The sequence below is a fragment of the Dendrobates tinctorius genome, unplaced genomic scaffold, assembly GCF_039654945.1.
Source record: "Dendrobates tinctorius isolate UK_male_01 unplaced genomic scaffold, ASM3965494v1 ptg000084l, whole genome shotgun sequence".
NCBI lineage: Eukaryota > Metazoa > Chordata > Amphibia > Anura > Dendrobatidae > Dendrobates > Dendrobates tinctorius.
In genome coordinates, this window is record NW_027361752.1 from 3,641,609 (window position 1) to 3,657,628 (window position 16,020).

The 16,020-nt window shown below is 45.1% G+C and overlaps 1 protein-coding gene across 3 annotated transcripts in view; it reads right to left on the bottom strand.

The window, feature by feature from the left end:
* Nucleotides 1-646: 646 nt before the first annotated feature.
* Nucleotides 647-16,020, bottom strand: part of ARL6 (ARF like GTPase 6) — an 82,394-nt gene continuing 67,020 nt past the window's right edge. For 2 of the 3 annotated variants that reach the window (XM_073584412.1, XM_073584413.1), the window contains exons 7-9: nucleotides 9,577-9,632; nucleotides 9,461-9,473; nucleotides 647-1,251 (exon numbers count right to left, since the gene is read on the bottom strand). In XM_073584412.1, the coding sequence (XP_073440513.1) occupies nucleotides 1,218-1,251; nucleotides 9,461-9,473; nucleotides 9,577-9,632 (103 nt within the window). In that variant the 3' untranslated portion in view covers nucleotides 647-1,217. The remainder of the gene's footprint in view (nucleotides 1,252-9,460; nucleotides 9,474-9,576; nucleotides 9,633-16,020) is intronic. The other variant, XM_073584414.1, reaches the window with a different exon arrangement.

Consider the following 16,020-nt stretch of genomic DNA (forward strand, 5'->3'; position numbering starts at 1 on the left):
GTGCTGTGGTGCAGAGCCTGGTGACTCCAAGTGCTGTGGTGCAGAGAGCGGGCGAGTCCAAGTGCTACGGTGCAGAGAGACGGTGACTCCATGTGCGGCGGTGCAGAGAGCCGATGCCTCCCTGTGCCGCGGTGCAGAGAGCCATTGACTCCCTGTGCCCCGGTGCAGAGAGCCGGTGACTCCCTTTGCCGCGGTGTAGACAGGTGGGTGACTCCCTGTGCTGCGGTGCAATGAGCCGGTGACTGTGTCGTGGTGCAGAGAGCCGGTGACTCCATGTGCCGCGGTGTTGAGAACCGCTGACTCCCTGTGTCGTGGTGCAGAGAGCCGGTGACTCCCTTTGTCGCTGTGCAGACAGCCGGTGACTCCATGTGACGCGGTGCAGAGAGCCGTTGACTCCCTGTACCACAATACATTTCAGCAGAGTGTGCATCTTAGGATGTATATTCAGCTGAAAACTGTGCCAGTGTTGGCGCGCCCCTTGACTTACACCTCTGGTCTTCGGTACCCCGGTCTAAACCATGCCTCCTCTGCCTTTCGTGTGCTGTGGAATAGTTAAACAAGAGAAGGGGATTTATCAAAAGAAACAGAACTCGAACCTCTATAAACCCCATAAAAAAAAAGCTTAGTATAAACCGCCAGCCATAAGTATATTTGAATAAATAGGTTTATTTTTTTTGTGACAAAAAAAGATTCCAGATTCATCCATTGGTAATATATTGCTTACAAGAAAGCTCCGGAGATTCTACAATACAAAACCTGTCCTGATATATTACAGCGCCTCTGCCATAAAGCAAAAGTGAATAAATTAATAAGTTAATGTTACCCCCTTACATAGATCGTATTTACAGGTCAGACAAGTGACAGTTCCCCATTTTAACAGAGCACATAATATTTTGATAAAATTAAGGCCGGGTCCAGACGTGGCGGATTTGCCGCAGAATTGACAGCACGATACATGAGGAGGGAGTTTATGCCGCTCCTTCCGCGCTGCGGACTTTCTGACACGGATTTTGCCTCGTCTGGACTGACCCTAAGTATTCTTATTATTAAGTATTTCCTATTGTAACATTGCACGATTTTCGAATGACAAAACCTGAGGTGCTAAATATCATGGATGAGCTTTATTCAACCAGGTAAACTAGAAGGAATGACCGCACTTCCTTTGGTCCAAGTGTGCAGACTGGGATGGGCCGCAGACCGGGATGGGCCGCAGTCGCTCATCTTCTTATGTTTTCATTGCTTGTATTTGATCTGTAAATAAAGCAACAAGGTAAAAATGGAGACTAGAAAGGAAAGAGGAGCACATTTTTTGCAGGTGGGCTCATCTTTAAATTGCGTGCCTCCGACAGACAGCAGACATCTATATATTGTAATATTTACTGTGAACGGGCTCATTCCCCTAATTGTCTTCAGCAATAAGGTCCTGAACAAAAACTGCACTTCGGCAGGAGAACAGTCAACTGATTCTTAGAGGTAACCGGTATAGAGAGGGAATCTGTCACCATGTTTTTGCTACCCCATCTGACAGAAAAATAATATAGAGGCAGAGACCCTGATTCCAGGGATGTGTCACTTACTAAGCTACTTGCTGCAGTTTTGATAAAATCACAGTTTTCTCTGCTGCAGATCTAGCAAGTTTCTGAATTCCGAGCTCTGTATAACCCCGCTCACATCACTGATTGGCAGCTTTCTGTGTGTGCTGTGCATAGGCAGAAAGCTGATAATTAGTGGTGGAGGCGGGGTTATACAGAGCTTATGAATATGAAGGACTGCCTGGCAGCAGGTTTACTAGTCCTCTAATGATAATCTCCTCCTGCTGATAAAAACTACAGTTATAAGTAAGTGACATTGCTGGAATCAAGATCTCTGGCTTAACATTATGTTTAGTACTGGACAGTTAGTGTCTGGGACTAATCGCCGAACATGGACTTTTCCCAGAAATTTGCTGTTCAGAGTTCCAGAGGAAGAGAGAGACAGAGAGAATTTCCCACATCACGTTCGGGTCTCTGTGGTTTGGAATGGTGTTCAGGTTCTGGTTCTATTCCCCAAACTGAAGTTTGGAATAAAGTTCGGGTTGGGTATCACAACCGGAGCTTCCACGGGTCCGCTCATCCTTACTGCTGACAGATTCCCTCTAAAAGGTAAGGGCTAAAGAGGACTTAAGCAAATATTAAAAGGGGGTATATAAAGCATCTAGTTTCAAAAACTGACTGGTTACAATGGTGGCATCCTATTATAGTACAGCACTAAACATCAGTAAGCATTTTCACACATTTGTGAAGGAGTGAATGGAGCAGAGGTGTGCATGCTCTACGTTAGCTTCTTTGTCTTTGGGACTGCCACAGAGTACAGTGCTCAGCTACTTCCTACAGTGCCATAGCCAATGAATGGAGCAGAGGTGTGCAAGCTCTATGTTAGCTTCATTGTCTTTAGGACAGCCAGAGAGTACAGAGCTCAGCTACTTCCTACAGTGCCATAGCCAATGAATGGAGCAGAGGTGTGCATGCTCTACGTTAGCTTCCTTGTCTTTAGGACAGCCAGAGAGTACAGAGCTCAGCTACTTCCTACAGTGCCATAGCCAATGAATGGAGCAGAGGTGTGCATGCTATACATTAGCTTCATTGTCTTTAGCACTGTTGCTGAGCCCAGCCCTTAGCTACTTCCTACAATGCCATTGCCAATGAATGGAACACAGCTGTGCATGCTCTGTGTTAGCTTCATTGTCTATAGCTCTGCGGCAGAGTACAGAGCTCAGTTACTTCCTACAGTGCCATAGCCAATGAATGGAGCAGAGGTGTGCATGCTCTACGTTAGCTTCATTGTCTTTAGCACTGTCACTGAGTCCAGCCCTCAGCTACTTTCTACAATGCCATAGCCAATGAATGGAGCACAGGTGTACATGCTCTGTTAGCTTCATTGTCTATAGGACTGCAACAGAATACAGCGCTCAGCTACTTCCTACAGTGCCATAGCCAATGAAGAGAGAAGGGTTGTGCATTCTCTGTTAGCTTCATTGTCTCTAGGACTGCGGCAGAGTGCAGCGCTCAGCTATTTCGGAAGCAGAAATATGGGGGTCTTTTCCTGACTGGAGCGGCAATGTTAAGCTCTTCCTATGCTCTTTTATTTTCCATGTCCAAGCAGAATGTGACACATCAGAATGAATCAGCAAGTGTACAAGGATTTATACGATTTTCCCGTCAATACCCTCATTAATAGAAAGAAAATTTGCTTCATGACTTTACTGAACCCCAGACATTGACAAGAGGCATTTTACAGATCATGGCTGCACATAAAAAAAAGCACCGGGGATGTAATGTCCGGACACTGGAGATGGATCATTAAATGCTCATGGTAAAACGCCGTCGTGGTGTGGAGCGATACACACTACAAAGACATTACCAATCTGCCCCCATAAATATTTTATGGGTCAAGAAGTGGAAGCAATTATGCATCTGCAGGTAGAATGGCGGACGGCTGGAACATGGAAGATGGCTGATCTCCACTGCATGGACACCAGTATTCGGAGCTTTTATGGCCTCTACATTCAAACACATTAATATGGCATCTGTCCAGCTGTTACTGAAGGGCTCTGTGGGAATGTCTGACCACTGATTCAGAAGAGCATTTAGGAGATCAGACAAGGATGTTGGAGGAGAGGACTGGGCTCTCAGTTTCTAAGGGTCCCGCTACACTTAGCGATGCACCAGCGATCCCAACCAGTGATATGACGCGGTCAGGATCGCTGGTGCATCGCTAAGTGGTCGCTAGTGAGCTGCCACACAGGCAGATCTCACCAGTGACATCGCTGGGGTCAGCGGTCGCTACTTACCTGTCAGACGCGGCGATCCTGACGTCCTCCCGCCCGCGTCCACATGTCGCTCGTCTCCACAGCAGGAAGTGGCCGACGAGAAACAGTCCAGGACGCTCTCGCGCGATCAGCGATAACCAGCGGGGGAGCCGGTCGGAGGTAAGTATCAGACATAGCCAGTGACGTTATAGCGATCTCGCTATGTGTAACGGGCCCTTCAGGCTATGTGCACACGTTGTGGATTATCCTGTGGAATTTTCTGCAGAGAGTCCGCATCTCTTGGCAGAAAAGGCAGGATAAAACGCTTGCGGTTTTCCTGAGGAAATGATGCGGATTCCTTGCGGATTTTAGTGCGTTTTTGCTGTGAGGATCTGGTTTGTGAACTTTCTCCCTTGTGCTTCTGGAGGAGAGGGAGAGAGCGAAAGAAAGAGCAGAAAGAGAGAGAGAATTTTTATGTGCCAAACTGGAAACCGCAGCTGCGGATCCACAAAAAGAATTGCCATGCTGCGGAAAATAAAACGCTGCGTTTCCGCTCTGAATTTTCCGCCCCATGTGCACAGCGGTTTTTTTTATTTCCCTTTCATTAACATTGCGTGCTCTCTGTGCTGCGGATTTGAGGCAATTCTACGAGTCCAAAAACGCTGCGGAAACGCATCAAAATCCGCGACGTGTGCCCATACCCTAATGGTGTTCTGTTGGGGTTTTAGGTCAGGGCTTTGTGTGACCTGTCAATATCAGGAGAAACCACCAGGTGGACACTTACCAGCGGTTTCAGCAGCCCTGACAGTGAGAGCCCGGAGCCTCTGACGGCCTGTGACAGCTGTCCTCACAGCGTCCAGGAGCTGGGCAAGATGACAGCAGGGCTGGAGTGAGCAGAACGCCGGGTGGTGAGTGTACTGACAGGACCTGCAGCATGTGACCACAGGGGGCGGGGCTTAGAGTCTTGCTGCTGGAGCTGAGTGCAGGATGCTACAGGGACCCTGGAGCAGAGGAGAGGGGAAAAGGGGGGCCACTGGACACCAGGGAAAGGACGGGGCACCAGAGGGAGACGAAATCCAAGACAAGCCGAGATCAGTAAACAAGAGAGGCAACGCGGTACACAGGGAGCAGGCTAATCAGGGACGTAGCAGGAGTCAGAAAACCAGAGAAGCAGATACACAGTACAGAATCAAAAGGCAAACTCACAACGGGGGACAGAACCGGTTCAGAACCATACAAGCAAGCTAGAACACAGGCACACAGGTGTCGACACACACAGCCGAGGGCAAAAGTACAACTGACGGGGATTGGAGCTTCCCAGGGCTATAAGAAGCTTTCCCCGAACCAAAGGGAGGCCACAATAATTAACCCCAGGTGTGCAGGTCAGAGCCTGCACTGGGATCAAGACATTAACCCCTGGCGTGCAGGTCAAAATCTGCAGTGGGATCATGACAGTCAAGTTCTTCCACACCAAGCACCCCCAACGATGTGTCATGCAGAACAGAAAAAGGCCTTCACCAAACTGCTCTCACAAAGTTGAAAGCATAGAATTATCCAAAATGTTAACATGAAGCATTAAGCATAATCATGTGGAAGATATTACGGGTGGGCTCAGTTTTAGGCATCTAAAGCGCCCTTTTTAAAATGCAACAGTGATCAGATGATCATATAGCAGATTTAGCCAAGAAAGGATCCCGTAGGTCACGCCTTTCTTCTGCAGTGGCCACTACAGGTAAAATGTGGTATTACATGTAGACATTCAAATGATTGACGGTCCCTGTAAAAAGATGCTTGGACTGGGTTTGCCTGAGAACTGCTGCATGTTAGAGGCTCTACAAACAGCTTCAAACAGAGGCATTACCCTCTGCAAGTGGCATCCATGTAAGAAAACCAATTTAACATTAGCCATTACAGCTTTCTGAATGATGAGGTGTCCTCTATGATGTCCACATGAGAAAACCTTTTATAATTGCAGCCATTGCAACTGCTAAGGAATACAAAAAAGAGTAACATACCTCCCCTGCTTTCTCTACCCGTATGTGTCAGTCTTTACTGTCATTCCAGCAAGATTAAGATGGGAAGTGTTCTTGTTTTCCCCAGACATAATTTTTAAATTAAAGGCTTCAGCTCTCCTGTGTATAGCACTGCTCAGGAAAGACGTACTATCCAGAAGTGTGAGACTACGGGACTGGTGCAGCCCTGCGGTACATACGCTGTCACCAGAGTCCGGCAGCATAACAGACAGAGGTAATGTGCACCGTAAATCAACTCTGACATCTAGTGGCCAATGTCTGCACTGCTAGAGGAACCGTCCATACAGAGTGCAGGGAAGGAGGCGAAACACAATTATTGCTTTTTAATACATCCAAAACACTGATATTATTCTTCTATACCATTATGCTACTTACAACAATTACATAATACACTAAATTAAACCTTAGTAAAACATCCCGATTATCACCTGTGATCTCCTATTTAATAGATGACACTAGAGCGCATTGTATGGTGACCGGTGCAGGTTTGTTAGTACACGCTCCTTGCCACTGATGTGAATATGAGGGGACAATCCCTCCTAAGACATATGGACATTATATGATAAAGAACTGCTGCCACATTTTATAGGATGAGGAAGTGGCTGAAGATGTGAAAAAAAAACAAAAAAACACACAACACATTTTAATTTCTGATCTCAATCGATATGTTGGCTTATAAAAGGTTAATATGCTTATTTCCACTATAACCAAGGGTATGTTAGCAGAGATTCTTCCCTTGGGAAGGGGGGGGGGTTACTTTTTCTCATGTATGATGTTGCCCAATCATAAGCAGGAGGCGTCCTGCAGGGTAAAAAAAGAACACCCACCAGAGACAGTCAGCACTAACTTTTTCTACGTGATGGTAGAAACAACAAGGCACTCAAAATAAATCGTCCCCGATAGGTGCACAAGTAGGGTATCCAGCCCGTTTCTGAAATAGTAATGAACTTGGCACTCAATGTTTGTTGAAAAGAAGATTCAATTTTTTATTTGCATCCAGGCCTCCTCCACACAGAGCGGTACTGACCGCACGTCAGAAGAGCCACCACCCCAGCGACGGACGTCGCCATATTCCCAGCGCTATTTAATCCAGCGGCACAGACCGCAGGCCAGAGGAGCCATCTTCACAGTGCACAACTATTGCGTCATTAACGCCATTTAGCACATTATCATGAAATACAGCATCCAGTATTCTTAAAGAGATTCCCTGATGAAGGTCTTGTGTTGGACCGAAAACGTTTAGAATTAAACTTCACCTGGATGCAAATAAAAAATTGAATCTTCTTTTCAACAAATATTGAGTGCCAAGTTCATTACTATTTCTCTATGTGATGTTGCAAGCCTGTCTAACCAGATCACACAGATCTCACTGCCAGCAATTACTGTGAAGGGGGAGGAGGGCAGAGCTGTGCGTAATCACAAACCATGCTCTGCATCTATCCCAGGCATCGGGGAATAATCACCGGTTCCTAGCATAGATGCAGAGCTGTGTATGTGACAAGCATTGATCGCGCACTACAGCTCTTATCTCACTGTAAGACAGCGCTGTGAAATGAGAGCTGTAGGTTGCGATCAGCGCTCGTCACAGATGGGGCTCTACATCTATCCTAAGTATCAGGGGAGTAATGCCTCGATGCTCAGGATAGATGCAGAGCTGTGTATGTGACAAGCATTGATCGCGCACTACAGCTCTTATCTCACTGTAAGACAGCGCTGTGAAATGAGAGCTGTAGGTTGCGATCAGCGCTTGTCACATATGGGGCTCTACATCTATCCTAAGTAGCAGGGAGTAATGCCTCGATGCCCATGATAGATGCAGAGCTGTGTATGTGACCTGCAGGGATAGCACACTACATCTCTTATCTCACTGTAAGACAGCGCTGTGAAATGAGAGCTGTAGGTTGCAATCAGCGCTTGTCACATATGGGGCTCTACATCTATCCTAAGTATCAGGGAGAAATGCCTCGATGCTGAGGATAGATGCAGAGATGTGTATGTGACCTGCAGGGATAGCACACTACATCTCTTATCTCACTGTAAGACAGTGCTGTGAAGTGAGAGCTGTAGGTTGCGATCAGCACTTGTCACATACGGGGCTCTACATCGATCCTAAGTATCAGGGAGTAATGCCTCGATGCCCAGGATAGATGCAGAGCTTTGTATGTGACAAGCAGGGATCGCGCACTACATCTCATCTCACTGTAAGACAGCGCTGTGAAATGAGAGCTGTAGGTTGCGATCAGCGCTTGTCACATATGGCGCTCTACATCTATCCCAAGTATCAGGGAGTAATGCCTCTCCATGCCCGGGATAGATGTAGAATTGTGTATGTTATGCTCTCTTTCCCCTGTACAGTAATAGCCGGCAGTGTGATCTGTGTGTCCTGGTTAGACAAGAGTCTTACCATAATACACAGAAAAAGTTTTTTCTGTCTCTGCAGGACAACTCAACTTATAGGGGAAAAAAAATAAACCATATCTCTACTACCGGCCTCCTTAGTTTACAAGATACTATCATGGAAATGAGAAATAAAAAATGTTTAATTCAGATCTTTGGTCACTTCATCACGATGTGGCCAGTTTTGTGGTGAAAGGGGATCTTTAAACAGAAAGCTGCCAATCCGGGTTGTGCGCAGGATTATACAGAGCTCAGTCAGAGAACTAGTAGATCTCAAGCAGAAAAAAACCCAATGATTTTGTCCAGACTGCAGCAACCAACAAAGTAATACATCACTGGAATCAGGGTCGCATCCTCTACATTATACTCCTCTCAGATTCCATAGCATTTATAGGAGCCACAAAAATCGACCCCGTACTTGTAATGCAGGGGTGGATAAACAATTTGTGACACCTGTGCAACTACATTGGGAAAAAGAATGGGGGTAACAGATGAGGGGTCCAAAAAGCAGCTTCCTTTACATCCAAGGTTTTAAGGAATGTCATAGCTCTCAATGGTGGATATAAATATAAGGGGGCTCCATTGGGAGCAATTATGGAAGCAAGGGGCCTGTTCTTATATGAGGGCCTTTTGCTCTGTCTGCTCAGGTTATATGCCGAGAACCTTTCCAATCATTGCTGTTGCGGCCTGTAAATGACGAGCCGGCTTACAGGCAGCAGCTCATCCGGTCACGTTCTTGGCTGTATGAGTGACAGCTCATGAGTGCAGTCTATGAGTGACAGCGCAGATCCGCCTTACAGGCAGCAGCTCATCCGGTCACGTTCTTGGCTGTATGAGTGACAGCTCATGAGTGCAGTCTATGAGTGACAGCGTAGATCCGCCATCGACACCGCCAGCGGCTTCACGCACAAGAGTGGGAATTACTGCCAAGATGAGAGGGGGAATAATTCATGTCTAATTCTTATTGTGAGATTTAATTTAGGCAGTGTAAATGCAGAGCGTTGACCTGCTCCTATTATTAAGCCGCATAATACCAAGCCAAGTCCAAAAATAATATACACAGTGTGTATTACACATATACACACAGGGGACACACAACACACACAGCCCTAAATAATATGGGATGTACCGCGGCAAATGACAAGAATACAGAAAGAGAAATATTTAGGAATGTAGAAAAAAAGGAGATTGAAGGCAATAAAAACAAAAACAGAATAAGCAAATGAAATGCTGCTGTACTCACTGTGTGATTTGGTCTGATAGCAGGAGAAATGGAAAAAAGAGGAAAGAATGGCAGATGTAAATGAAGGCGACAAAAACAAAAAAACAGCGGTGATAAACCCAAATATCGTCACTTACCCTGCAGCCAATCCACCCCTTCCTGGAGACCCTCGCCCTTCAGTCCATCACTCGCACTGGAAGACACAGGAGAACAGTTCACATAGGCTGCACTATATAAAGTACAGTTAGGTCCATATATATTTGGACAGAGACAACATTTTTCTAATTTTGGTTCTAGACATTACCACAATGAATCTTAAAACAATTCAGGTGCAGTTGAAGTTCAGACTTTCAGCTTTCATTTGAGGGTATCCACATTAACATTGGATGAAGGGTTTAGGAGTTTCAGCTCCTTAACATGTGCCACCCTGTTTTTAAAGGGATCAAAAGTAATTGGACAATTGACTCCAAGGCTATTTCATGGACAGGTGTGGGCAATCCCTTCGTTATGTCATTCTCAATTAGGGCAGTTTCACACGTCCAGATAATTCTGGTACCGGAGCTATCCGTGTCCGTGTGCATACGTAGGCCATCCGTGTGTACCATCCATGTGCTGTCCGTGTATTTGAAAAATTAGTTGCAATGTTAACCCTTTGACTTTTAAAAACGCACACGGATCGCACACGGACACCATCCGTGTGTAGTACGTGTTTACACGGACCCATTGACTTGTATGAGTCCGTGTGATCCGTGCTGTTGCACAAAAACGGACATGTCAGCGTGTTTTGCACACGGACACACGGTCCGTGAAAACACACTGACATCTGCATAGACACATTCATTAGAATGTGTCTACGTGTGTCAGTGTCTCCGATACGTGAGAAAACTGTCACTACACGTACCGGAGACACTGACGTGTGAAACTGCCCTTAAGCAGATAAAAGGCCTGGAGTTGATTTGAGGTGTGGTGCTTGCATTTGGAAGGTTTTGCTGTGAAGGAAACATGAGGTCAAAGGAGCTCTCCATGCAGGTGAAACAAGCCATCCTTAAGCTGCAAAAAAAGAGAAGACTGCATGAAAGTAAATACAGAGGGTTCACTGCACGGTGCAAGCCACTCATAAGCATCAAGACTCAAAAGGCTAGACTGGACTTTGCTAAAAAACATCTAAAAAAGTCAGCACAGTTCTGGAAGAACATTCTTTGGACAGATGAAACCAAGATCAACCTCTACCAGAATGATGGAAAGAGAAAAGTATGGTGAAGGTGTGGTACAGCTCATGATCCAAAGCATACCACATCATCTGTAAAACACGGCGGAGGCAGTGTGATGGCTTGGGCATGCATGGCTGCCAGTGGCACTGGGTCACTAGTGTTTATTGATGATGTGACACAGGAAGCAGCCGAATGAATTCTGAGGTATTCAGAGCCATACTGTGTGCTCTGTTCCAGCCAAATGCAGCCAAACTGATTGGTCATCGTTTCATACTACAGATGGACAATGACCCAAAACATAAAGCCAAAGCAACCCAGGAGTTTATTAAAGCAAAGAAGTGGAATATTCTTGAATGGCCAAGTCAGTCACCTGATCTCAACCCCATTGAGCATGCATTTCACTTGTTAAAGACTAAACTTCAGACAGAAAGGCCCACAAACAAACAGCAACTGAAAACCACCGCAGTGAAGGCCTGGCAGAGCATCAAAAAGGAGGGAACACAGCGTCTGGTGATGTCCATGAGTTCAAGACTTCAGGCAGTCATTGCCAACAAAGGGTTTTCAACCAAGCACTGGAAATGAACATTTTATTTACAATTATTTAATCTGTCCAATTACTTTTGGTCCTTTTGAAAACAGGGTGGCACATGTTAAGGAGCTGAAACTCCTAAACCCTTCATCCAATTTTAATGTGGATACCCTCAAATGAAAGCTGAAAGTCTGAACTTCAACTGCATCTGAATTGTTTTGTTTAAAATTTATTGTGGTAATGTCTAGAACCAAAATTAGAAAAATGTTGTCTCTGTCCAAATATACAGTACAGACCAAAAGTTTGGACACACCTTCTCATTCAAAGAGTTTTCTTTATTTTCATGACTATGAAAATTGTAGATTCACTCTGAAGGCATCAAAACTATGAATTAACACATGTGGAATTATATAATTAACAAAAAAGTGTGAAACAACTGAAAATATGTCTTGTATTCTAGGTTCTTCAAAGTAGCCACCTTTTGCTTTGATTACTGCTTTGCACACTCTTGGCATTCTGTTGATGAGCTTCAAGAGGTAGTCACCGGAAATGGTCTTCCAACAGTCTTGAAGGAGTTCCCAGAGATGCTTAGCACTTGTTGGCCCTTTTGCCTTCACTCTGCGGTCCAGCTCACCCCAAACCATCTCGATTGGGTTCAGGTCTGGTGACTCTGGAGGCCAGGTCATCTGGCGTAGCACCCCATCACTCTCCTTCTTGGTCAAATAGCCCTTACACAGCCTGGAGATGTGTTTGGGGTCATTGTCCTGTTGAAAAATAAATGATGGTCCAAATAAACGCAAACCGGATGGAATAGCATGCCGCTGCAAGATGCTGTGGTAGCCATGCTGGTTCAGAATGCCTTCAATTTAGAATAAATCCCCAACAGTGTCACCAGCAAAGCACCCCCCCCACACACACCATCACACCTCCTCCTCCTCCATGCTTCACGGTGGGAACCAGGCATGTAGAGTCCATCCGTTCACCTTTTCTACGTCGCACAAAGACACGGTGGTTGGAACCAAAGATCTCAAATTTGGACTCATCAGACCAAAGCACAGATTTCCACTGGTCTAATGTCCATTCCTTGTGTTCTTTAGCCCAAACAAGTCTCTTCTGCTTGTTGCCTGTCCTTAGCAGTGGTTTCCTAGCAGCTATTTTACCATGAAGGCCTGCTGCACAAAATCTCCTCTTAACACTTGTTGTAGAGATGTGTCTGCTGCTAGAACTCTGTGTGGCATTGACCTGGTCTCTAATCTGAGCTGCTGTTAACCTGCGATTTCTGAGGCTGCTGACTCGGAAGAACTTATCCTCCGCAGCAGAGGTGACTCTTGGTCTTCCTTTCCTGGGGCGGTCCTCATGTGAGCCAGTTTCTTTGTAGCGTTTGATGGTTTTTGCCACTGCACTTGGGGACACTTTCAAAGTTTTCCCAATTTTTCGGACTGACTGACCTTCATTTTTTAAAGTAATGATGGTCACTCGTTCTTCTTTACCTAGCTGCTTTTTTCTTGCCATAATACAAATTCTAACAGTCTATTCAGTAGGACTATCAGCTGTGTATCCACCAGACTTCTGCACAACACAACTGATGGTCCCAACCCCATTTATAAGGCAAGAAATCCCACTTATTAAACCTGATAGGGCACACCTGTGAAGTGAAAACCATTTCCGGCGACTACCTCTTGAAGCTCATCAGAAGAATGCCAAGAGTGTGCAAAGCAGTAATCAAAGCAAAAGGTGGCTACTCTGAAGAACCTAGAATATAAGACATATTTTCAGTTGTTTCACGCTTTTTTGTTAATTATATAATTCCACATGTGCTAATTCAGAGTTTTGATGCCTTCAGAATGAATCTACAATTTTCATAGTCATGAAAATAAAGAAAACTCTTTGAATGAGGCGTGTCCAAACTTTTGGTCTGTACTGTATATGGACCTGACTTATCTGATGAAGTGCCATGTGTTGTGATGGGGACATCAGACACCCCTGACGCCTCCAAGTTATCGAGGTAAATGTGATGGGGACATTAGACAACCCCGACGCCTCCAAGTTATCGAGGTAAATGTGATGGGGACATTAGACAACCCTGACACCTTCAAGTTATGAATGTAAAACCTCAAGTTTCCCGTTTAACAGATTATACTCATTATTCATGTAGTCTGCAAAGACTGATTATCAGCACCCTTGTTTTAGCAGTGGTACTGCTCGCTCCTGGCACTAGGGGCACGTTTTCTGAGTACTGCCCCCGGGTGCAGCGGGTATCTTCAGAATACCCCTGCCGCTTACCAAGCAGGAGCTGGAACATGTTTGGGCTGGTGTTTAATGTAGACCCCTTACATAGGAGTTTTGATTATGTCCCATAGACTTGGAAGCAGTGCCAATGTCACACTGACATCTTCAGCAAAGGATATGATGTCTCTTGAGTGGAAGAATCACCATAGCACTTTGAAGACCTTAGCTTCTCCTTGATTTTAAGAGTTATTGCCTAGTCAAAACTTAAGGGAAAAACCTATATGCAAGTATTGGATTACAAGGATCCTCTCTTGTTACAGAACCCCCCAGCACCCCGAATAGGAGATGCATGTATGATAGGTGCAATGTGAGATGCATACCCCTAATGCAGCAACCGACCGACTGCGACCCCGGGGCAGAGGTAAACAAGATATCCCACTTCTGACCTCCCCCTACCTTTGTAAATCCCACGGTAAATGATCGGGGGTCGCCGGCCACCTTCGGCTATTGTAATGTACGTCTGGCGTCTTAATTGGAGCCTGTTATCTACTGGCCCGCCACATATTGATTGTCCTGTCCTCTGTATGTATATATATTCTGAGACCGGTGAGTAAAATGTTGTCACACTGGAAAGTGGAGAAGCAGTGATCTTTTATATGTTCGCATGTTACAAAGCCTTTTCGAGCCAGCGCCCTTCATCCAGAAGTGAGGAAAAGCAGAGTGGACCTCCTGAAACACGGGGTGGTAATGTAAGAGGTATTACAGCACAGAAGACCCCGTTACACCTCTCCTCGGGAACTGGCGCTGTGTGCCATTCATTTCTATGGAGCAGTGCTCAAACTACCACTCCGTTCACAATCTGTAGGATCAAAGGCGAAAGCCTTGTGCTATTGCTGCCTGTCCCGCAGATTCAGTACAAATAGGGGACTAATGGTCATGTCCTTGGTCGGGTCCCAGCGATCCAACACTTATCACCTATTCTTGGCATAATTATAGAAAAAAACCCAAAACACCAATCATGAATTAATGCAACATGTCGTTGGTAGCCATGCAAAACTCCTTCACCTTTTAAACTTTTGCTCCAGTTTAACCAAACCAGAAGTGTCTAAAGGCCATATAAATACTTTTTTCTTGTTCTTTTGCTTCTTAAACATAGAGCTAAGCACCATTTGAAAATAGTTTTCATTGAAAATAATTCACAGTTCTGTCCGCCGTCTCTACTGTTATTTACAACACTATCAGCAGGAAAAGGGTTGTACACAGATTCTCACGATGTGTGCAGGGGAAAAAGTATATACAATCTCAGGGAGGGGAGCGAAAACAGGCAATAGACAAGGAGGAAATCACAGGTGTAAATAAGCAAAGGAAAGACAACTTTCTGATATATTAGATACTAAAGACAGCAGCACACTGGATACACAGAGTTCTGACATCCAGCCTTTATTACTTGGAGGGAGACTCCCACAATAGAAAAAGTTGTAACGTGATTAGGCAGAAAACTACAGATCTGAAACTGAATAATGATTGAAAACTGAATATTAGCGCAATTATATTATATGAAGGAAACTCAGAAATGTAAAAATCTTTTTCCATGTGAAAGGTTTCTATCGCCTTTCAAAAGAGTATTCCACCTCTCCTCACTTCTGAATTAAGAGGTGAGCAGTGTTCTAATTTTATTCAGGTGTAAGCGAGCGGAGCTGGGAAACCTCCTTAAAGGGAGTCTGTCGGCACAGAATGACTGTACAAACCCAGTACAGGTGCACCCTTGGTGTGGCCAAACATTTAAATGCATCTTCCCACCTTCTTGTTTTACCTCTGTCTCCACCTCCCCTCTCTTTATCTTTGATTGACAGCTCTGGCTTTATAGAACCAGAGAACGGCGGAGATCAAAGGAAAGCAAGTAGGTGGGAACGTGAATTTAAATGTTTGGCCACACCAAGGGTGCACCGAGCGCCTGTGCTTGGTTTGTACAGTCATTCTGTGCTGACAGAGTCCCTTTAAGGATTTATTCCCATGGGGCTTGAATGCAAAGCATCTTCTGCTGTGTATAACAGTAGAGGTACAACATGTAAGTTTATCCTTCGGATTCACTGCAGATTTCACCCTTTGATTCTTGCCTAGTGTAGATTAACTACTGAGGATACAACCCATGTGCACAGACCCCTAAACATAAGGCCGGGGTGAAGATAAGAAAGCGGAGCAATGCTCCAGGATAGACATCTGCACAAAACACAATAAAATCCACCTATGTGCATTAAGGAAACATTGCGGTTCATCCATCATTTCCTAAAAAAACATAATTATTTCACTTTCAAAAAACTGTGCCCCGGTGCCTCATCATTTATAAGGCACAGGTTGAGTGGACAGATATTGTATTACGCCGTCTCTTTCCTCCTGATTACTTCTTTACAGTCTGAACAGCAATAAAAGAGTTTTCGCAATCTTCACAAACTTTGTTGGCCAATTCTTTCCTTAGGACACACATTACTCAGGTGACGAAACTCAAGTCCCAAGTCACAATTACACCGATGATTTATTGAAAATGGAAGTTTTGGTTATTAATATCAAACGACGGAACATTTAACACTTTAAAAGACGGTGCTGCCTGCCAT